Below are 23,362 nucleotides of genomic sequence, written 5' to 3' on the forward strand. Positions count from 1 at the left end.
AGGACGGGTTCTAAGGAGACTACATTTCCCAGCATGCCACCTCGCCCTTTGACTCTAGCTAGACCAAAAAGACGCGCCGACGAGAGCTTCAAGCCGGAAGACTATAGTCTCCCGGCGTGCAGTGCGCCTCCTTCCATTAGATTTGAGGCACGGCTGGCGCGTTGCTCACCGGGAGTTGTAGTCAGCGACGTATTGCTCTGACGCCGGCCGGGCCGGGCGTGGGGGCCTGTGGGAGGTGGCGCGGCGGGGCCCAGCTGCGGGGCGGAGGCGGCGGAGAGGCCTGCGGAGGCAGGGAGCGGCGGGGCCGGGAGCGGGCGCTGGAGCCGAGCCGAGCCGAGCCGAAGTGGGCGGCGGAGGCCGGCGTGGCGAGCAGCCACCATGTCGGTGTTCGGGAAACTGTTCGGGGCAGGAGGGGGCAAGGCCGGCAAGGGCGGCCCGACCCCTCAGGATGCCATCCAGCGGCTGCGGGACACGGAGGAGATGCTAAGTAAGAAGCAGGAATTCCTGGAGACTAAGATCGAGCAGGAGCTGACCGCCGCCAAGAAGCACGGCACCAAAAACAAGCGCGGTGAGTCGGCCCGGTCCCCTCAGACTCTCCTTAGGCTCCCCGGGCCCGGACTCCACCTTCATCAGACACGCCCCAGGGTCTGCCCCGACCCTAGAACTCTCCCCGGTCAGACTCCCCTCAGGCCTTTCCGGACATCTCCCCGTCTGGCTCCCTTGAGTGTCTTTTGGGGCCTTGGACTCCTCCACCATCAGACTCGCATTCCTGCCTTTTCCCCTCAGGCTCTCCCCTCTCTGCCAGGCCCTTTCAGACCCTGGTTTCACTGCACTTCCCTCGGCCCTCCCTGGGAGTCCGTTCTCTTCCGCCTTCTCCTCTCTCAGGCCTGCCCTCACCCACCTTCGTGAAACTGCCGTCTTTTTCTTATTGGCTCGTTTCTGCCCCCCATCCTAACTCTTCTGTCCTTCCTTGTCCTACCCCTGCCTTCTCCTGACCCCTCTGTGGAGTCCATGAGCTGCCCCTGCCCTCTCCCCATCCCCCTGACTCAGAATTCTCCTTGAGAAGCCTTCTTGGTGGAGAGGAAAGGGGCCTGGGGGAGAGGAGACCCCTGGTTCCGTCTCTGTTTACTTGCTGAGCGAACTTAACAAGTTGCTTTCCCTTTGAGGCCTCCTTTTCCACGTCCATCAGCGAGTGCCTTCCAGATTCGTGATTCACTGCTTGTTGCCTCATAGCCAGGTCTTATCAGAGTTTCTGGTAGCATAAGCCTTCACGGGTGACTCACGGCTTCCCCATCCCTCTGAACCAGAAATAGGGACTCCATTCCTCCATTGGCAGTGACTCCTTCCCCGTCCCCACTCCTGGGGGTCAGGGTGGAGATAGTGAACCTTGAGGCATGCTTAATATACTTCCTCTTGCTGTATGGCTTTCTGGGCAAGTGCTTTGTATTCTTAGGGTGAATGTGACAATGCTTTAATAACTGTAAAGCAGTTTAGAAGTATTTGATCCTATTGGTGTTACGACAGTATGAGAGTGAACCATGGAGTGACAGTGCCTCCCCCCCAGAGAGGGAGGCAAAGGTGAGAGGAGTTGAGGAGCTGCACAAACAAGTATTTAATTTAGAAGTCTGCTAGTCATTAGCCACGTGACCTTGAGCTGGTTATTTTACCTCTTTAAAAGGAAGATCATGCATTTACAGTGCCCAGCACCTAGTAGAGGCTAAGTAGATGTTTTTTTCGTTCTAACAGAAGAACAAAATAGTCCATCCTGAGGATGCTCCTTTGCTGATAGTCAACAAATACTCTGGAAATTTTTTTTGAGAGCTTCCACCCTTATGCAAGAGAAGATAGAAACAGGAAAATAAATGAAGATAATATTGTCTAGTGGTGGTGGGTGCTTAAAAAAAGAAGAAGACCTGATGGGGAGTGATGGAGTGGGTAAAGGGGTGACACTTTAGATAGAGTGGTCAGGAAAGGCCTCTTTTAAAAAGTCAAGTTTGAACTGAGCCTTGAGAAGGAACCAGCTCTGTAAAAAGCTAGAGGAGGAGCCTTCCACGCAAGGGAAAACAGCATAGGAAAAGGCCCGGAGGTTGGCCTGTTCTAAGAAACAGAAGACCTCTGTACCTGGAACGTAGCAACCGAAAGGGAAAATGGTATGAAATAGGGTGAGGAGGGGCGTCTGGGTGGCTCAGTCGTTAAGCGTCTGCCTTCGGCTCAGGTCATGGTCCCAGGGTCCTGGGATCGAGCTGCACGTCGGGCTCCCTGCTCGGCGGGAAGCCTGCTTCCCCCTCTCCCACTCCCCCTGCTTGTGTTCCCTCTCTCACTGTGTCTCTCTGTCAAATAAATAAATAAAATCTTAAAAAAAAAAAAAAAAAAGAAATAGGGTGAGGAGTGGACCTTGGACTTCCTGGTAGAGTTTGGATTTTATTTCAAGTGGATAGAAAGATGTTGGAGGGTGTTATCCAGGAGTGTGTCCTTATCATTGATAGAGTTTAAAAACACCATCTGGCTGCTCTTTGGAAAGTAGACAGGTGTGGGATGAGAGTGGGAGCAAGGAGACATGAGGTAGTTGCTGTCATCCATTTGTGGCCTGGACTCCAGTTATAGATAGCCCTGGAGGTAGAGAGTAGGGTTAGATTTTGCTGCCTCTAGCTTTTTTTCTTTGATGACTCTCCCTGGGTCAGGATCCTCTATTGTTCATTAGTCATTGTTTTTACCAGTCTGCATTTTGGAATGCTTTGCCCATTGCAGGGTGGTGGGGGAGGAAGGTATCACTTTACCTCATCTCTCATCTGAGAGGGCAGTTCTTCTGAGGTCTTTTGGTCTGGAGCTGGTTTAGTTTTTGCAGTTTTAGAGGTGATTGGATTTGCTTTCAAGAGGCTTGGAGAGAGGGTACCAGCAGGCAGTGGAGGACCAATCTTAGTTGTAATAATTTTGCTGAAAGCAGCGCGTCTTCTTGAGTTTGCATGAGAGTTCAGGAGCTACTATAAGCTTGCCCTTCTTTTTAGCATGTTCTGGGGGAAAGGTCTTACCTGCTTATTGGGATAGAGCTGTGAGGTATTAACACCACCACATGCCATTCATTTAGTCACTTATTAACTTGCTACTGAGGCAGGAACTGGAGAATCAGATTAAAATACACTGTGCTTGCCTTCCAGGAACTCAGGATTGGTAGTGGGTGTGTTTTTGTTGTAGTTTTTGTGTGTATGTGTGTGAAAGAGAGAGTGAGAGAGAGGAGGAGGAGTGGGGGGGGAGGGGAACATACCAGTCACTGCTGAATGTATGTACATGGGTCTGAGGCTGCATAGGAGGAGGTTCCTGTCTGGAAGGGAAAGGGCAAGGGATGCTTCACAGAGGAGGGAGGGTCAGCAAAGAGTTTGGGGAGCAGTGAGGGTGTTCGTGGGGTGAGACAGCAGAGAAATAATATTGCAGAGTGTCCTTTGGCCTCAGGCCTCAACCTGGAGATGCTGAGGAGCCGCTGGCTGTCTTAAAGCAGAAGAAACGGATCAGCTTGGATTTCCAAAGAGCACACCAGCAACAGAATAAAAGTAAGGAGTATAGACCAATCAGGAAGGGGCTGGAGGCAGGAATCCATTAAGACATAAGGATAGACTCTCATAGACATGATTTGAGCCATAGATTTATCACTTACTAGCTGGTGCCTTGGGGCTGGTTACTGCACCTCATATTCCTCCTCCGTGAATAGGGGTACTGGTATCTCTTATTGGGTTAAATTGTGTTATGTATGCAAAGCTCTTAGCACAGTGCCTGCCATATGGTAAGCAATCAATAAATGCTTGCCATTATCATTATTATAAGGAGACTTGTAATTATTCAGGTGGAAACAAAGGGCCTAGAATAGAATCATGGAAAACTAGATGAGAAGTAATACAGTCAGACTTTTCTGGAGGAGAATCAAAAGAAGCTTGGTGATTTATGGGACTTGTGGGTAGGATGAAGGAGGGAGGAGTTGAGGACAATTCCCAAGTTGGACAACTGGGTGGATGATGATGTCATTAACCAAGTTAAGAAACCCAGAGGAGGAGCAGTACCTCATAACTGTGTTGTCCTTTGAGGTTTGTAAAACTTTTTTCATGAGTCTCAGAGCATCCACTGAAACTGTGAGCTCCTCCAGGTAGGATGTGATGGTTATGTTCATCACTGTGTCCCCTAGCATAGTGCCTGACATATGGTTATGGTTCAGTAAATATTTATTAAATGAATGGAAACCATCTTTTGAGCATATTTTGTTATTCCCATTGTACAGAGAAAAAAATGAGGCTCAAGAGAGGATGTAACTTGACTCAGAGACCAGTTCTTCTGGTGGCTATGGGTATCTTGTGTTCTGTGTACTCCCATGATGGCTGAAGGCATCATCATTACCTTTGTCATCACCCATCTCATTAAACACTCACTTGTGCAAGGTGTGGTGCTGAGTTGGGGGGAAAGAAGTGAGATAGGACCACGCCCTGCCCTCTTGCCCTGCCACACCACGCCCTTGTGGTGTGTACATTGGAAAGATGATAAATTGTCCTTTAAAACAAATCTCTGAAGCTCAAGTAGATTATTGCAGGGTGCAAGTGCGTTCCAGGAAGTGGTTTTAGTTAGGGTCCTGGAGCAAAATTTGGATTGGGTATTTTTTCCAAATTCCTTTTCCCTTTCTTTAGTCATGTATTCATTCTTAAGCATATAGCATGCTCTTGAACTGTGTCCCAGGCCCCATGCTCAGTGCTGGAAATATAGAGAAAACAAACATGGTCCCTGCCATTCAAGGGACTTAAATATCGTCACTTTCCTTTTCTATAAAGTAGAAATAATATTTATCTCACATTACTATGGTGAGGATTAGCTAAGAGAATATATGAAAGTGTGACACATTGTGGATATGAAAGTATACTTTTCTTTCCTTTTCTGATAAAGTTATTGCTGCTCAAATTTCTTTGGTTTGATTGTCAAAATGGAAAAGTTCTTTCACTGAGAACTGGATGGAAACCAGTCTAGGTGAATTGACAAAAGTCACTCAAACTTAGGTCTTTTTTGGTACCTTTCTACAGTGCCCTGTTAGTTTTCTCTAAGACAGATGGTCAAATATCAAAGATTTTTTTCTTCTTCAGGTGTTGTAACGAGTTATGAAATATCTACCTAAGTGATTCAGATTTCCTTTTTTTCCTGTTTAATAAAGATGAAAACAGTTTGTAGAAAGGGTCATATTTTAGTTTAACAAGAGAACTGTATGAGATTGGGAAATGGGTATGAGACTGGTATCTCAAACACCCTATACCGATACACTTCTGTTGGATTTATGGACGCAAATCAGTTCATTTACAGTTTAATTTAGGTTCAGCGGAAAATGTCTGATGGATGCAGAGAGGCTATGTGCTCACAAGAAATACATCTTCGTTAAGTCCTGTTCATTGCTGGAGCCACGGTGGCTCTCTCATGTCATGTTTAATAAAATTGCTTTGAAATGTTAGCATGTGGGAAGACATCTTAATAAGTTATATTTATAATCAGTGTGGCCTTTTGGTTCTCTGGACTCAGGGTATCAGGTTGAAAAGTACAGCATCTTGGGGCACCTGGGTGGCTCAGTTGGTTAAGCGTTTGCCTTGGGCTCAGGTCATGATCCTGTGAACCCTGCTCAGCAGGGAGTCTGCCCTTCCCCCTGCTCTCTCTCTCTCTCTCTCTCAAATAAATAAATAAAATCTTAAAAGAAAAGAAAAAAGAAGAGTACAGTATCGTAGTGGTGCATGTGTCAGCAGGATCTCCTCTTCCAGAGGCCCTGGAATGGAAAACCCAAAACCCACCCAGGGAACTAAGCAGTGGGAATTTCCCTTAGTGATGCTTAAGTTTCTTGTGTGAAGAAACGGTTGGCCAGATTGGGTTTGGTTTACTTTTTACGACAGATGGAGTGTCAGAGAGGCCTCATGTGTTGGCTCTCCAAACATGCTGGTGCCTTTGATTCAAACAACAAAATCTTTTTTGCCCCATTTGGCAGGGAGATTAAATATTTTTAAGTGTCTGCCAGTAGGTTTATAATGTGGTTTGAAATTCAAGATAGATTTTGTTTGGAAGTTGAGCTAAATGTGAGGACCTTTGAGCCTGGACTATTTTGCTCAGGGAAATTTAGTGTTGTCCCTGGTTGGGTTTGTGTGCGAAGAGCAAGGTCTTGGAAAACAGCCTGTGAAGATGTGTGCAAGCCCTACATCCCTGAGGCAGAAAGCCAGGACCTGATTTGTTTTCAGTGGTCCAGAGCCCTGAGGTGGAGCCAGGGCCTGCTGGGAGAAGGGAAGCTCTCCGGGTCTTGAGGAATTCCTTTGGGTAGGAAAGGTTTATGAAAACTTGGTTCTCTTGCCCAGAATTGTTTTGTGCTGTGCTGTTGTCTTTAAAAGAGTGAGAGAGAGGATATTCAAAAACAACTTTAGATTGGTCATTTTGAGGATAGATGGTATATTTAGAAGGAAAATTTGAACTTAGCAACAGGAAATAAGAACAGACCTAGTTGGATATAATCTGGCCTGGTTTTAAGGTGTTTGGCTCAAACGAGCAGATGTTTTTTGAGTTCATTCTAGGAGGAAAGCGGCGTGATGGTTTAGGCAAAAGATTTCTCAGTTTGAATGCTGACTTCACCACTCACCAGCAGTACCTTGGCAGTTACTTATCCTGAGTCTCAATGTCCCCATCTATAAAAAGGGAAAAATAATACTTAGGGTTCTTGGGAGGATCTGGAATAAGTTGATATATGTAAAGTGCCTAGCAGAGTGCCTGGAACATAGAAGAGATGTAAATGTGTCCTTGGTTTCCCAGGTATAGTTTTAGGCACAATAAGGGATATAAAGATGGATGAGACATTACTTTCTTCCTACAGGAGCTCACAATTCAGTGAAGAAGACTCATACAGTTACAAGTAACTGATAAAAGGCAAATCATGGTAAATGTACAAATGAAGTATTAGAGGAAAATACAGCTGGAATAGATTAATTCGTCTCTGAGGGTTGGGCACAATAAGGGATATAAAGGTGGATGAGACATTACTTTCTTCCTACAAAGGCTCACAATTCAGTGAGGAAGACTCATACAGGTACAAGTAACTGATAAAAGGCAAATCATGGTAAATGTACAAATGAAGTATTAGAGGAAAATACAGCAGGAATAGATTAATTCATCTCTGAGGGTTGGCAGGTTCATTTCACCCAGCCACCCATCCAATGCCCAAATTCCCTTTGCAGTATTCCTGCCAAGCGATTAACCTTTGATTGAACCTCTTTGCTGACAGGATTTGTATTAGCTGTTCTATCCTCCCATACTACAGCATCGTCTGTCTTTGGATAGCTCTGACTATAAAACCACTTTTTTTCTTTGGAATGATCTTTCTTCCTGTAGTGCCTACTTCTAACAGGTTGAGGTGGTAGCTCCGTAGGGAAACAGTTTGGGCTCGTGGAAAGAATGTGGTATCTGGAGTTAGAAGGCTTGGGGCAGATCCTCGCTCTGACAGTAGAGGATTGTGAACAGTGTTTCTTCCATCAGGAAAGCTAACTGCTAATGCTGTCTTTTGGGGCCAAAGAGAACAGGTCTAATCCTCCTTCAACAAGACATACCGGGGAAGATGGTACTTAATGTTTCAAGCCTGCACTTCTCTGGGACAGATCTCTGTTCCATTCACTGTTTGTTGCTAGGCGTTTCTCTTCTTTCCTTGTTACCCTCCTCTGAATGTGCTCCTTTTTATCAGTGTTGCCTTTAAGTTGTGGAGTGGGCAAAGCTGAATCTCTGAATATTCCAGCCAAGGTCTGAGCAACATAGCCCGGAGTATGCAGGGCTAGCCATTTGTCTAGGAATTAATTTGGTTCTATGTCTGAATGGCCCTGATAATTCCCGTATCACTGAGACTTGGTGTTTTGTTTTGTTTTGTTTTTTAAGCAGATTTTGCTTTCCAGTGCCCTTTCGTTAATAAAGGAATGAGCATCTAGTAACTAGTGAAAGTTTGGCCTTTAAGGGGCCTTAGCTGAAGGATTGAATGATTTAAGTTCTTAATAAAAGCATCTGGCTGGCTTGATTCTCCCTTAGCTGGTATTTCTAGTTCTACCTCCTCCCTCTTCCATACAGGCCAAAGCTGGCTGGAGGGTTATTTGAGGAATGCAGGAAAACTATACATCTTTGTGGTCATGGCTCAAAAGGTTAATTGTATGGTATATTGGAAAAGGTGATGGGCTTAGGATCAGAAGACCTGCACTCATATTCCACCTCTGCTGCTTGCTAGCTTTGTGATCTGCAGCAAATCTCCTTATATCTCTGAGCATCAGCTTCTTCAGCTGCAATAACAGTACATAGTATTTACTTTATAACTTTGCTACTCAGTGTGCAGTCTATGGAAACATTTGGGAAAGTGTTAGAAATACAGATTATCAGGCCCTACCAGCCCTACAGAAGCAGAACCTCCATATTTATGAGATCCTTAGGTAGTTTGTATGCACATTAAAGTTTGAGAGACATCTCTCTGTAGTTATTGTGGAGATTAAATGAGAATAGTGGGCATTTTCATATGCCCATGCCAGTCAATATTCATTCCTCACAAGGAGACACTCAGGGATGCTGTCTCCTTGGTCAGTTTGCTCACTTCTTTGGCTGCTCAGAGATTGAACTCTTATCCAGCTCAATTTTTTCACATACCTTCAGCTACCTCCAAAGCCAGTGAGGTCACAGAGTGTGATGGTTCAGTAGAATCTGCCTCCCCTCCCTTTGAAAAACTTGAAGCACTTTTTCTGCTGATGGGGTAATGGCCTTCTCCATGAAAGACGTCCGTCATCTGGGTAATTGACACGTATTCAGTCAAGCTGTCGGTCACAAGGACCCACCGGCAACCCTGGTGATAAGTTAGGGGCAGTTCCCATCCTTAGTAAGCACTGCTGCCTAGTTGGGGGACCAGTTGGTAAAGAAAGCATTTCTACCCAGTAAGGCTTGTGTAGAGTGCCATAAGAACCCCAAAGAGGGATTAACTCCACCTGGGGGCTGGGGGGTGGCTAGAAAATGAATTTTTTGAAGTCTTACTTTTTTTTTTACCTTAAATGATTTTTCAGTGAGTTCTGATTTCTTGGTTCAGTGGCTTTGTGGCTGTTTCCTCTTCTGTTTATATGGCATTGGTAGTGTTCTAATCCACCAGTTTTCTGCATCAGGAGGGACAGATGTTCTCTGAGAGCTTGGTGTGTTAGGAGCAATCTGAGATGCCATGTGGATTTCCAGGCAGTGAAAAAGACACAGCCTGGCCCAGTGGATCCTACAGTTTAACAGATCTGAGGCTCTTTCAGAGAAAAAGTTATCACAGCTACATAGCCCATACATTTTTTTTCATTGGAGTCTTACTACCATCCTAAGTGTTCCTTTCAGGAACTTACGGATAAAGTAAAACTTATGGATAAAGTAGAAAGTTCAAGGAGCTTCTCAGCCAGGAGAAAGGGAGTTATATGGGATGATGAAGTATAGATGATGGCAGAGGATCAGTGCAGGGAATTCCATCATCAACTTGCCCTGTTTGATTCTATAAAATGACATTTTTCTGGATTTGGGGTGATAGTGAATCAAGCATCACGCTTCTCGGGGTGGTAGGCCTGGGACTTGGCACAACCTGCTGAGGAAAGTTTCCTCCCATTGAACAATCAGGGCAGTTGAGTTTGCTCAGAGCTGGAGACTACAAGTCCCAAAGTAAAAGTTGAGACATTCACCTAGTGTTTCCTGCTCAAGTGTGGGGCTTGTCAAATGATCCTGCTCTCAGAAGGCCCATACTCTTGGGGGGGGGGCGTAAACTTAGGACAGGGATAATTACAGTGCAAAATTGGCTGTAAGTGCCACCCACAGGAGCACCCTAAATGGAGTGTAGTGGAGATTTGAAGAAGGGAGCAGTTCTCCAGTTTAGGGTTCTCAACAGAGAGATGACAATGTGATCTTTTGTGTTAGTCCTTTTTTTTTTTTTTTTTTTTTTTTAATTTTTATTTTATTTTTATTTTTATTTTTTTTTAAAGATTTTATTTATTTATTTGACACAGAGAGAGAGAGAGAGGAATCACAAGCAGGCAGAGTGGCAGGGAGCGGCAGAGGGAGAAGCAGGCCCCCCGCGGAGCAGGGAGCCCGATGTGGGACTCGATCCCAGGACCCTGGGATCGTGACCTGAGCCGAAGGCAGACGCTTAACGACTGAGCCACCCAGGCGCCCCAGTCCTTTTTTTTTTTAAAGATTTTATTTATTTATTTGACAGAGACACAGTGAGAGAGGGAACACAAGCAGGGGGAGCGGGAGAGGGAGAAGCAGGCTTCCCGCTGAGCAGGGGGCCCCATGTGGGGCTCGATCCCAGGACCCTGGGATCATGACCTGAGCCGCAGGCAGACGCTTAATGACTGAGCCACCCAGGCGCACCCTTTTGTGTTAGTCCTTAAAGGAGTAGGCAGCTAGAGGGTGGAGTGGGGTGGGTAGAGTGGGGTGGGGGTTGAATGTAGATACTCCTGTTTGGTATATGACACCACCTCAGGTCTAGAGTTACAACTGGAAACTGCAGAAGAACCTCTGTTTCATCTAGCTGTGTTGAGTATAGAGTAGTATATTTGAGAAAAGGAAACTAAGGCTTTTGAAATGGATTTGGATATTTTGTACTGTTTAGGGACCTTGATGTTGAAGTCCCAAATCTTTTTTGTCATAGTGCTGCATAGGTAGACATTGGCATTTCACTTCAGATGGTCCATTTTTTCTTACTTAATTTATTATTATTATTTTTTAAAGATTTTATTTATTTATTTAAGAGAGAGAATGAGATAGAGCATGAGAGCGGGGAGGGTCAGAGGGAGAAGCAGACTCCTTGCTGAGCAGGGAGCCCGATGCGGGACTCGATCCTGGGACTCCAGGATCATGACCTGAGCCGAAGGCAGTCGCTTAACCAACTCAGCCACCCAGGCGCCCTTTATTATTATTTTTTTTAGAGAGAGAGGCGCGTGTGTGTGTGTGGGGGGGGTAGAGTAGGGGCAGGAGGAGAGGAGAGAGAGAATCCCAAGCAGGCTCCATGCTCAGATGGTCCATTTTAAAAGAAGGTAGCTAGAAGTTATCCAAATTGGAAAGGAAGGAGTAAAACCATCACTATTTGCAGATGACATGATACTATACATTGAAAACATTAAAGACTCCACCAAAAAACTCTCAGAGCTAATAAATGAATTTAGTAAAGTTGTGGGATACAAAATTAGCATGCAAAAATCTGTTGCATTTCTATTCACTAATAAGGAACTATCAGAAAGGGAAAACAAGAAAGCAGTCCCACTTACAATTGCAACAAAAAGAATAAAATAGCCCCAGTCATTGAGCCACCACTGAGGACTCAGCAGCATCCCTCTTGAGCCCTCCTGTTTCCCAATTCTCCGTCCCAGTACCCATCCCCCCAGCTTTTCCCCACTCCTCCTCCTGCAGGCCTTTTCCACCAAAGAAAGGAATCATGTCGAATTTCCACTCTCCAGAACCTCCACTCTTGTGACTCCTTTGCTGATGCAAGTAAGGGTGATGTTCTGTTTCCTGCTGACACTGAGGATTATATATATAAGAATTCAACAGAGAGGGGTGCCTTGGTGGCTCAGTCGGTTAAGCATCTGCCTTCAGCTCAGGTCATGATCTCAGGTCCTGGGATTGAGCCCTGCATCTGGGCTCCTTGCTCAGCGGGGAGTCTCCTTTTCCCTCTCTCTCTGCCCCTCCCCCCTGCTCCTGTGCACTCTCTCACGCTCTCTCTCTCACTCAAATAAATAAATCATAAAGAAAAAAAAAAGAATTCAACAGAGAAATGGCAGGAAGACCCTTACTCTTGTCCAAGGGATTGCTGATGAGTACAATAAAAACTAGTGAAGGGTGTTTAAGAAGAAATTTGCCTGCAATGGTACTGTAATTGAGCATCCAGAATATGGAGAAGTAATTCACCTACAGGGTGACCAGTGTAAGAATATATACCAGTTCCTTCTTTGTAGAGATTGGACTGGCTAAACATGACCAGCTGAAGGTTCATGAGTTTTAAGTGCTTTTGGCTCACTGAAGCTTAAGTGAGGATTTCCATGTGATGAGTAGAATTTCCCTTCTGTCCCTTACCACAAGTTTAAAAACCTCATAGCTTATATAAGGTAACTATTTGGGGTCTGCTTTTAACTTGGACTAGTGTAACTCCTTTGTGCAATAAACTGAAAAGGCCAGGGGCACCTGGGTGGCTCAGTTGAGTGTCTGACTCTTGGTTTCAGCTCAGGTCATGATCTCGGGGTCCTGAGATCAAGCCCCACATTGGGCTCTACACTCAGTGCTCAGTGAGGAGTCTGCTTGAGATTCTCTCCTCCTTCTCTGCCTTCTCCTGCTCCCCCTCCCTTTAAAATAAATAAATAAATCTTTTTTTTTTTTTTTTTAAGATTTTATTTATTTATTTGACAGAGACACAGCGAGAGAGGGAACACAAGCAGGGGGAGTGGGAGAAGGAGAAGCAGGCTTCCCACGGAGCAGGGAGCCCGATGCAGGGCTTGATCCCGAACCCTGGGATCATGACCTGAGCTGAAGGCAGACGCCTAACGACTGAGCCACCCAGGCGCCCCTAAAATAAATAAATAAATCTTAAAAAAAAAAAAAAAAGAATAAAATACCTAGGAAAAAATTTAGCTAAGAAGGTGAAAGAACTGGGCGCCTGGGTGGCTCAGTTGGTTAAGCGACTGCCTTCAGCTCAGGTCGTGATCCTGGAGTCCCGGGATCGAGTCCCACATCGGGCTCCCCGCTCAGCGGCGGGGTCTGCTTCTCCCTCTGATCCTCTTCCCTCTCGTGCTCTCTGTCTCTCATTCTCTCTCTCTCAAATAAATAAGTAAAATCTTTAAAAGAAAAAAAAAAAAAGAAGGTGAAAGAACTGTACACTGAAAACTGTAAGACATTGATGAAAGACATTGAAGAAGACACAAATAAATAGGAAGATATTTCTGCCTATGGATTGGAAGAATTAATATTGTGTAAATGTCCATATTACCCCAAACAATCTACAGATTTAATGCAATGGCATTTTTCTTTCTTTCTTTTTTTTTTTTTCCACAGAACTAGAACAAATATAGAATTATTTGGAACCACAAAAGACTTGAATAACCAGAGCAATCTTGAGAAAGAACAAAGCCAGAGGCATCACACTTCCTTATTTCAAACTATACTACAAAGCTGTAGTGATGAAAACAGTGTGGTATTGGCATAAAAACAGACACATAGATCAATGGACTAGAATAGAGAGCCCAGAAATAAACCCACAAATTGGCCATATATGGCCAACTAATTTTTTTTTTTAAGATTTTATTTTATTTATTTGACAGAGAGAGAGAGAGAGACAGTGAGAGAGGGAATACAAGCAGAGGGAGTGGGAGAGGGAGAAGCAGGCTTCCCGCCAAGCAGGGAGGCCAGTGAGGGCCTCAGTCCCAGGATCCTGGGATCATGACCTGAGCCGAAGGCAGATGCTTAACGACTGAGCCACCCAGGCACCCCTGTGGTCAATTAATTTATGACAGAAGAGGCAAGAGTATATAATGGAGAAAGGACTATTGGGAAAACTGGACAGCTATATGCAAAAGAATGAAATTGCACCACTATTTACGCCATATACAAAAATTAACTCAAGGGGTTAAAGACTTGAATGTGAGATTTGAATCCATAAAACTCCTGGAAGAGAACATAGGTGGTAATCTCCTTGAGATTGGTCTTAGTGATGTTTTTTTGGATCAGACTCCAAAGGCAAGGAGAACAAAAGCAAAAATAAACAAATGAGACTGCATCAAACTAAAACACTTCTTCGAAGACACTGAAGGAAGCCATCAACAAAATGAAAAGGCAACCTACTGAATGGGAGAAGATATTTGCAAATCATGTATCTGTTAAGGGGTTAATATTCAAAGTATTTAAAGAACTCCTACAACTCTTAACAACAACAACAAAAAACCTATCTGATTAAAAGATGGGCAAAGGACCTGAATAGACATTTTTCCAAAGAAGATATCTAGGTAGGAATAGGCACATGAAAAGATGCTCAACATCACTGATCATCAGTGAAATGCAAATCAAAACCACAGTGAGATATCACCTCACACCTCTCATAATGGCTATTATCAAAAAGACAAGAAATAACAATTGTTGGTAAGGATGTGAAGAAAAGGGAGCCCTGTGCACTATTGGTGGGAATGTAAATTGGTAAAAACACTTTTGGAAAACAGTATGGAAATTCCTCAAAAAATTAAATATAGAGGGGGCGCCTGGGTGGCTTAGGCGGTTAAGTATCTGCCTTCAGCTCAGGTCATGATCCCGGGTCCTGGGATCAAGTCCCGCATTCGGCTCCCTGCTCTATGGCGAGCCTGCTTCTCCCTCTCCCTCTGCCTGCCACTCCCCCTGCTTGTTCTCTCTCTCTGTCAAGTAAATAAATAAATCTTTTAAAAAATTAAATGTAGAACTGCCACATCCAGCAGTTCCACTTCTGAGTATCTATCTGATAAAAACAGAAACATTAATTTGAAAAGATATATGCACCCCCATGTTAACGCAGCATTATTTATAATAACCAAGATGTGGAAACAGCCTAAGTATTAGTCAATAGATGAATGAATTAAAGAAGATGTGGGGTGTGTATTTGTGTGTGTGTATGTGCGTGTGTGTGTATTTCATAAAAAAGAATGAAATCTTACCGTTCATAACAACATGGATGAACATTGAGGGTATTATGCTAGGTGAAATAAGTCAAACAGAGAAAGACATATTTCATGATTTTACTTATAAGTGGAATACAAAAAAACAAAATAAAAACCCCAGACTCATAAATACAGAGAACAGAATGGTGGTTGCCAGAGGGAAGGGGGTTGGGGGAGCAGTGAAATGGGTTAGGGGATCAAGAGGTACAAACTTTTAGTTATAAAATAAGTCATGGGGATACAACGTACAGCATAGGGAATACAGTCATAATATTGTATTAACTTAGGACAGATGGAAACTAGACTTATATGGTCATCAGTTTGCAATGTATGTAAATGTCACAATGTATCAAATGTTAAATCACTATGTTGTACACATGAAACTGATTGTTTGGTTATACTTTAATTTAAAAGATGAAAGCTAGAAATTTTTGCTTCATTCACAAACCCATTTGATAAATATATATTAACTTGAGCTGTGTGCCAGATACTGTCCCAGTTTATTGGGTAAATGCAGATGAAGAGAGGTCATTGCCTCTGAATGCTTACAATCTAGCTAGAGTGACAAACAAGTAATCAGATATAATCAGGGTACCGTGTGATCTGTTCTAGAACCATATTCAGAATACAGGATATGCAATGGAAGGAACTGAAACAGTCTGTGTGTGTGTGTGTGTGTGTGTGTTGATTGAATCTATATTTTATTAAATAGTTATTTTGGAGAATAATAGATTGTTAGAGAGGAAGGAACTCAAAATGTATAAGTGCTTGAAACTTTAAATTAATAGAAAAACTTTTTGAGAAAGAAAACCCAGGAACATGGAAATATATCAACGCTTTTAAAAAGCACTTTGGATCAGGATCCGTTGTGGGGACATAAGAATGGATACATGTTTAACTTAGTTTAGTCATACAAGAATTAGTTTTAGAACACTAAAGTACAGCTTATTCTGATTATTACAAATTTGCTTTACAGTTGTCTTACTTCCTACAAAAGGAAGTTTTTTGGAATGATTTGAGGAATGATTTACTGTTTGCATAATCAAGAACTGTAAGTTTCTTGTTTGTAATCTTTAAAATAGTTGTGAAAGCAAAAATTATACTTGTACATGTGTGTAGCCTGGCTGCTGTTCTCTGCAGAGGTTGAAGAGGAGCTGGTACTCAACAAGGCCATCTGAAAAACTCCCCATTGGGGTGAGGCGTTTGATCAGCTCTGTGTCCCCAGAGTTCATTAGACTTTGAAACGTTGACTGACAAGGGTGACATTTAAAACTAAAATAATTGCTGGTTTCTTAATTCTCCATCAAGTGGATCAGTTGCTTTCACCTCTCCAGAGCATTTTTCCCTTTAGAATCTTGTGCAAGGTCAATGAATGGTTGCAGATTGCTTAGCAAGTCTGGAGTTAGAAGATTTGGGTGTTGAGTTGTAATGAGCTCTGATAGCCTTCTGTGGCCATGTCAGGCTAGGATCAGCCTGGCATCTAGCATGTTGCTTTTAGCAGACAGCGGTAGGACTGGTGGCTGCAGGCAGCCCTTCTCATGTTTAGATTTTAGAGGTAATTTTGGAGGTGTAAAGGGCAGAGCAGTATAGAAACACCTTTTCTTAGGTTATTTTCATCATTCATCAAATTGTATTTCAAAATAAAAAATATTTTCAGGAGAAAAATCTTCAGAAAATGAAAACATTCCCCCTGTGTTTGGGAAATACCATACATTTTATAAATTTGATCATGTTCTTTTTTTTTTTTCAACAGCCCATGCATTAAGTGGTATTACACCCCACACCCCCATTAGAGATGAGAAAGCTGACATTCAGATTACATGAGTCACTGGTCCAATCCAGAAGCCTTGGGGGATCCCAGGGTGGACTGTATCACAGTGGGTTTGGGTATTTTTGGTGTCCCATAGAGCCAGGACTCCATAGCCTTCAGTGCTCATAACTTATGAATGGAAAAAATCCTGTCATTGGAAATAAAAAAAAAAAATTTTTTTTATTATTCTTTACACTGTGTAAAGTACAGTGCAAGTTATTCTGCAGGGAAATATTTCACATTTGTATAGGATTTTATGGCTTCCAAAACACTTTCACATACACGATCTTGTTTTGAAAGTTAGAGAAGCCTTATAAGATAGGTAGGGCAGGTTGTGATTTTAACCCCATTTTGCAGAGGAGAAAACTAGGGCTCAAAGCAATTAAGTGGTTTCCCTAGGGACTGAGTCAAGGCTAGAACCCAAGTCTAGTGCTTTCCTACTACACCATGCACTGTTCTGGCTCCCTGTTACCTAATGCTCAGTTTCAGATTTCCTCGCCAGCTTTAGCAAGGCAATGTGTCAATAATGGGTGTGGGTCAGGTTGAGAAGGACAAGGTTGGGGGTACTGAGAGTGACTGGATTATGTTATCCACAGTGGGACTAGTGCCAGAGAGAAAGCTAAGAGGAGACTGTTGATGTGTGTCTGGAATGGTTTGAGAGCCTTTGTTCACTATATTCATTCATTCACAGTCTGCTACAGCATTAGCATTGTGCGTTTCCCAATCTGGTTTCCATTTCTTTTGCCATAATAAACTCAGTTTCCCAGTGGTCTTTAAACCAGTGTTTCTCAACCTTGGGACTATTGACATTTTGGACCAGAGAATTCTTTGTTTGGGGGGGCTGTCCTGGCATTGCAGGATGTTTAGTAGCATCTTTGACTTCTACTTGCTAGAAGTCCATAGCATTTCCCCTCCAGTTGTGACAACCAAAAATGTCTCCAAACACTGCTAACTGTCCTCTGGGGGACAGAAGCTCCTAGGGTTGAGAACCACTGCTATAGGGCTGGTCAAGCTGCACAGGTACAGCTCTAGAGCTCCAGAGACTGGCCTAAGGGTCAGTTGTTTTAAAGAGTAGAGCTGAGAGGATCCATTAGAGAACTTTTAATCCTACCCTTTTGTTGTTCTGCTGAGGACACCAAGGTCTAGAGATAGCTCAGGGCCTTCCAGCTCTGCTTTCTGGGAGTCTGGGTTGGACTGGGACCTAGATCTGAATCCCTCCTACTCAGGACTCTTTGACCAACACAGAGTTTTTCAGTCTTCAGGTTGGAGGATGCTTTTCTGGATTCATTCACCAACCCGGAGGTTTTCAGTCTTCAGGCAGGAGGATGCTTTTCTAATTCCAGAAAAAAATCAGGAATGGTCATGTGATAATGCATAGTTGTACTTTAGTACCCGTTAATTGGGAAGATCTATAATTATCTTCAGTCAGTATTTATTGAATACCCACTATCTGTGTCTCCATCCTAGGACTGTTTCACATGAACGGTAGTAGGTGGTCAAGTGGCACTTGCTTTTGTGGTTGTGTGATATCGTCACCACTTAGTGCACAGGCAGTGCTGGGTGGGCACATTTCACAGAGCACTGTAGTGGTAACCATGAACCCTATGAGCTCACAACCCATAGGTTGGAAACCAATTGATGCATTATACCATGAGATTTGGGAGAACGGCAGGCCTGAAACTCAGGGCTTTTCTTGAAACCATGAACTCTCTTTACACTCAAGATAGAAATCTCCACAGTCTGTGGAAATAAAAAGCCAGTAGGCTACCCAGAGTCCTCAGTGCAGCTCTGTCAACAGCTATACACTAGGGCATTCGTGATAAAAGGAGAGGCATTTGGCTGGAAACAAGCTTTAAGTTCTTAGCATTAGTTGGTAAATGGTGCATGGGTCTAAGGGGAGTTTAAAATAATGGCCTTGAACTTAAGAATATGTGTTTCCACAGCCTCTCATCTTGAAGCACTCAGCTTCTCTGACAAGAAATATTACTCTTATTTCAGAGGTAAGAGGCAGGGAGGCGAGGCTGCACAAACGGTCCCTGAAAGAGAACCAGCTACTCTCAGGTTTAGGACTGGAACTCTGGTTGGCATCCAGGATGGGGCTGTTTGTTTCTGTCAGATGATGGTGGGAAAAAGAAAAAAGTTGTTAGATTAAGTTCTACCCAATTTGGCCAACATTTTGAGTGCCCACCGTGAAAGACTCCATGTGAAGGGACAGTGTAGGACACAGATCAATAGGATTTGGGACAGAGGAAGCGGGTAGGGCCATTCCAGGCTGGGGGACTTGTGGGAGCCAAGGTACTGTGTATGTATGTGAGAGGGGAGGGGGGAAGTTAGGGGGGTGATGAGGGGTAGGGGTGGCTCAGGCAGAGTGACAGTTGGAAAGATAGGCTGCAGCCTCCCTGAGGAAGCCCTGGACCCTAAGCTGAGGAATCTCTGTGTTAGGTTGAATTTAGTGAGGCACATACTGAATGAACACTGTCTCTCAAACAGTTTGTGGGGACCAGCAGCCATCTTCCTGCAGCATCCTGGTGAAGTTACCCATTGGTAGGCTTTCTACCCATTATTACTTGAGAGAATGAAGTGGGTAGAGGGGTTGTTCCCTTATAAGGGAGGGCTCATGGGTCAGTACCCTTTCTCTCATTACTTCTTCCTGGTTCCCCTTCTGCTTTATCTGAAACCTGGAGCATCCTGGGCAACTGGGTAGAAACAGAACAGTAACTTTTTTCTGCTTGAGAGTATCTCAGTTATATGCTCTAGGTAGACAGGCAGATCTTCCTTACTTAAACTAGCTTGGCCCAGCCTCATTTATTAATCAGGTCCTTGACTGCTTCATGTTGTGCATTTCACTCCCAATGCCTGGCTGGCTCACTTAATTAGTTGTGATCTTTGAGATTATTTAATCTTCCCTTCATGTTTATCTTTGATCCAAGAGAGAGGGGATGGGGAGAATTACTTCCCTTGGCTGATGACAACGACCTTTGTTTCTGAGGCTATACATTTCAAGGTCAGCCTGGTCTCTGTCTGCTATCCTCACAAAAATCTGAGAGCTCACTCTTTTATTACCCACTCTTTCCTGAGCTTCCAGCCTCCTGTTTGCTTTCCTGTTTCCTAGGTGCTCCCTCCATCACCCAGGATGGCTAAGCAGAGCCCTAGGACGACATCCCCCCCACCCCACCCCCAGTTCTAGTTCTGATTCTGTCAACTAGCCTCTTTGGGCAAGTGCCCTCCCTTTGTTTTTTCAACAATAAAATGAGAAGGATGGATTAAGTGAATGCTGAGATTCTTCCTGTTCTAACATTGTCTGAGTCAACACGTACCATATTACAGTAACTCTCCAGAGGACCAGGTGTTGCTCTAAGCAGTTTTGCTGCATAAAAAGATGGAGCAGCTTCATGTTCATTTTGTCTTTTAGCAGCTTGGGTACAGCCCTGCTCATTGTAAAAGCTGAGAGCAGCCACAGACTGTTTTGTAGAATGTGATGGATGTCTTTTTACTGTGATGTCCCTGGTTCAGAGGCCAGAGCTGAATAATGGTTTTTAGCTGCTCCCGTGAGCCGGCATCCAGGTGAGCAGCACAAATGCCAGAGGGCATCTCTCCTGGTGTCTGAGCCTCCTTTGGATCAGTAGTCTGCCTCTGACTTGACTGCCAGCCTTTTGGCAAATCAGAGGCACACATTTCTTCTGGGGCTGAGCAGGCTTAAGCCCTGCTGGACAGAAAACCCAGCAGTGACCAGTTAAGCATACTGGGGGTGCTTCCTCGTAGTAGTTCTCGACCTCCTCACCAACCTGTTTTCAGGGCCATAGGATACAAAGAATTTGTCTCCTTTGTGAGGGGAGTGGAGAAAGGAACCAGGTGGTCAGGCCTGGCCTGACTTGAGTCATCTTATCTAAATCTGCTTTTTAGGATGGCGACTGAAGATGATACTGATGTCTTGGGGGAGAGCAGTGGTCTTCTCTGCAAAGACCTTGTGTGCTTGGTGTAAATCCTGGCACCACCATGAGCAGCAGCTAAACCTCTTAGAAATATGGAAGACATATACCCACCTGGTTCTAAATTAAGACCTTTAAAACCTCAAGCCCCTGCTAGTGCCCATTAAAAACCATTCTCTCCCTTTTATTAATTTTCATGGTACCTTCCTGTGTCTCCTAAGCAGCTCTGGAAAAATCACACAACTTTGGAGTTCTTCTTGCCCATACAGAGGGAAATCCCAGGCCCAGAAAGGTTAAGTGACCTGTTAAGAGTGACACAGCTCATGAAGACAAAAATCTGGGACTAGAACACATGGCTCTTATCTCCTCATTCCATTGAGTTCTGCTGCTTCACTGCTTCTCAACAGACTCTGGGGTGGTATGTTCCCAGAATGGTTTTGAAAATAAAATTAGTCGCCATGCAGGAAATAAAGTTGCCATGCAGAAAGCCAGCTGAGGGAGAGATGGAACAAACAGTTGCTATTTTAGGGGGTTGTTTTCTTTTGAGTTATAACTGGCTGTTGGTGGTTTGGCAGGATGGCATAGCCTGAGTGGAGGATCATAAACCTCGGGGTCCTGTTGTTGCTACCTTCCTGACTCTTTGTGTAACCAGGCTGTCTTTCCCTGCCTTCTAGGGGGGAATCCCTCCTATGCAAGGGATCAGAATAATTCCTACTTTTAACCCCTTGTATAGGACTCTGGGGAGGATTAGGAAGTCTATAAAGAGACCTAAGAAAAAGTTGGTACGTAAATGGCAATTTTGGTGCTTCTTAATTTTTTTTCTTTTTTATTGAGGTGTATTTTATTTATAGTAAAGCTGATAAGTCTTAAGTATACAGCTCAGTGTTTCTTTTACAAATGTATATACCCATGTAATCACCACCCTGATCAAGACGTAGAACACTTCTAGCACTTCAGCAGTCTTGATGTTTTCATAGCAGCTAAGGACTTGAGAAGAAAACAGTATTTGTTTACCCTGGCCCCCTTAAGAATCTCAGAGGTATTATATTATCCTTCTGTTACTCACTGAACATGTTTCCCAAACACCTAGTAGTATAGGGCGCTGTGTTAGGGAGTTCAGAAATGAGTAATTGTTGACCTCTGTCATGGGCTCACAACGCGTAAGAGATTACGACTAGGACCCCAGGGAGAAAGTGAGAAGGTCTCTAAGAAGCAGCTTGGAGGAAGGAGGCGGCTTCTGGCTGGGAGAGGCAAGTATGTATATTTACAGCCACAGAATTTCCCCCAGTCCTCTCACTATTCATGAATACAGGAAAGGAGCCAGGTTATGGACTTCTAGTCCCTTCTCAGCCAGTTCTTTGCATTTTTAGACCGTGTTGGGTACTTTGGAGAGGTGCAGGCCCAGCTGAAAATCTGCATCTCTGGTGTTAGCTCCGTCTTGCTTTTTCTGCTGGAGAGAACTTAGACAATATGGAAGAGAACAAAAACAAGGCTCTTCTCCCCACTGTGGCTACCAGGCTCTAAGGAGCTGACTTCCCTTCTCTCTCGGGTCTTAAGACTTAAAAGACCACAAATCTTTTTGAGTTAATTTTGGCCTGAATTTCTCTGCCCCCCTTTGGTCAAATAGTTTAAAACATAGAATTTTCTGTGTCTTAAGTGAAAACAGACTCAAGAATGACTTTTCTGATCTGTTTTCATGTGTGAAAAACAAGTTTTTTGTTGTTGTTGTTTTAATTGCTAATAAAGGCATATGGCTCTGTGGTTGGTAGGAGGGAAGAAGGCCATGTCTAAGTAGATGCAAGGTGATCCCTTTCTTTAAAGAAAGATTCTCCCAAGGTAGTGAAGACCAGTGCCTAAGACAGGGTTAGCATGAGGAGATACTAGTCTGGGACATCTAAACATTGCAGAGCTTTACGTTGGTACATGTGTAGATAGGAAAGAAAGAAGGGCAAATGTCTTAGCTAGGCTGCACCTTGTTCAGGTTCTGATGAATTACTGTGTCTTGGAATAATAAGAGACTTTAGATCATTTGGGTCCATTCCACAGATGAGGAAACCAAGACTTTGATTTGATAAGGGCTGGAACCAGAACCAGGTCCATGTCTAGTGGAGTACAAAGATGTTTTGTTAGAGTGCTCAGCAGGATTTCGAAGGAAGCATGGCTGGGAGAGGGTGGTTTTAGATGTGGAGGGTAAACAGAGTGATAGGAGCACTGGATGGTTCCCCCCAACAGTGGAATCAGGAAAACCAAAATGCTGGAGGTGGGAGAGGTAAGAGTGTGGAGGCAGGGAAGACTCTGAGGTTGTCAGTCATCTGACGGGGGTGCCCTGGGACCCCCATAGCAAGGGGATGTGGAGGCTGCTGTGGCCAGGATTAAGGTCTTTAATTGGCTAGAGAATCTTTGGCACTTAGCCTCCTTATCTTTTTGTTTTCTATTTGACTACTTGGGGACCCTTGAGGTGTTGCTTTCCTCGGTAGGAAGCCTGCCTTCTTCCTTTCTTTCAAAAATTTATTTGAGAGAGAATGTGAGCGAGCAGGGGCAGGCAGAGGGAGAAGAGAAAGAATCCTTAAGCTGCCTCCCTGCTGAGCATGGAGCCAATGTGGGGCTGGATGTAGGACTTAATCCCAGGACCCGATCCCAGGACCCTGAGATCGTGACCTGAGCCTAAATCAAGAGCCGGTCGTTTAACCAACTGAGCCACCCAGGCGCCCCAGGAAGCCTGCTTTCTGACATTCCTTTCTTTACATTCTTTTCTAAACAATCAGATAATAATCTATCACTGTTGGGATATATATATACACACACACACATATTTATATAATTATATGTATACATAATACATACACATATTTACATATATAACATAAAATTTACCATTTTAACTTAAAAAAAATTTTTTTTAAGATTTTATTTATCCGTTTGACAGA

The 23,362-nt window shown here is 43.9% G+C and overlaps 1 protein-coding gene across 1 annotated transcript in view; it reads left to right on the top strand.

Annotated features, from left to right (window-relative positions):
- Positions 1–223: 223 nt before the first annotated feature.
- The window catches only part of CHMP4B (charged multivesicular body protein 4B), a 52,981-nt gene continuing 29,842 nt past the window's right edge, over positions 224–23,362 (top strand). The window contains exon 1 of the mRNA XM_036079499.2: positions 224–568. Coding sequence (XP_035935392.1) covers positions 379–568 — 190 coding nt within the window. The 5' untranslated portion in view covers positions 224–378. The remainder of the gene's footprint in view (positions 569–23,362) is intronic.

The sequence above is a fragment of the Halichoerus grypus genome, chromosome 10 (assembly GCF_964656455.1).
Source record: "Halichoerus grypus chromosome 10, mHalGry1.hap1.1, whole genome shotgun sequence".
Classification (NCBI taxonomy): domain Eukaryota; kingdom Metazoa; phylum Chordata; class Mammalia; order Carnivora; family Phocidae; genus Halichoerus; species Halichoerus grypus.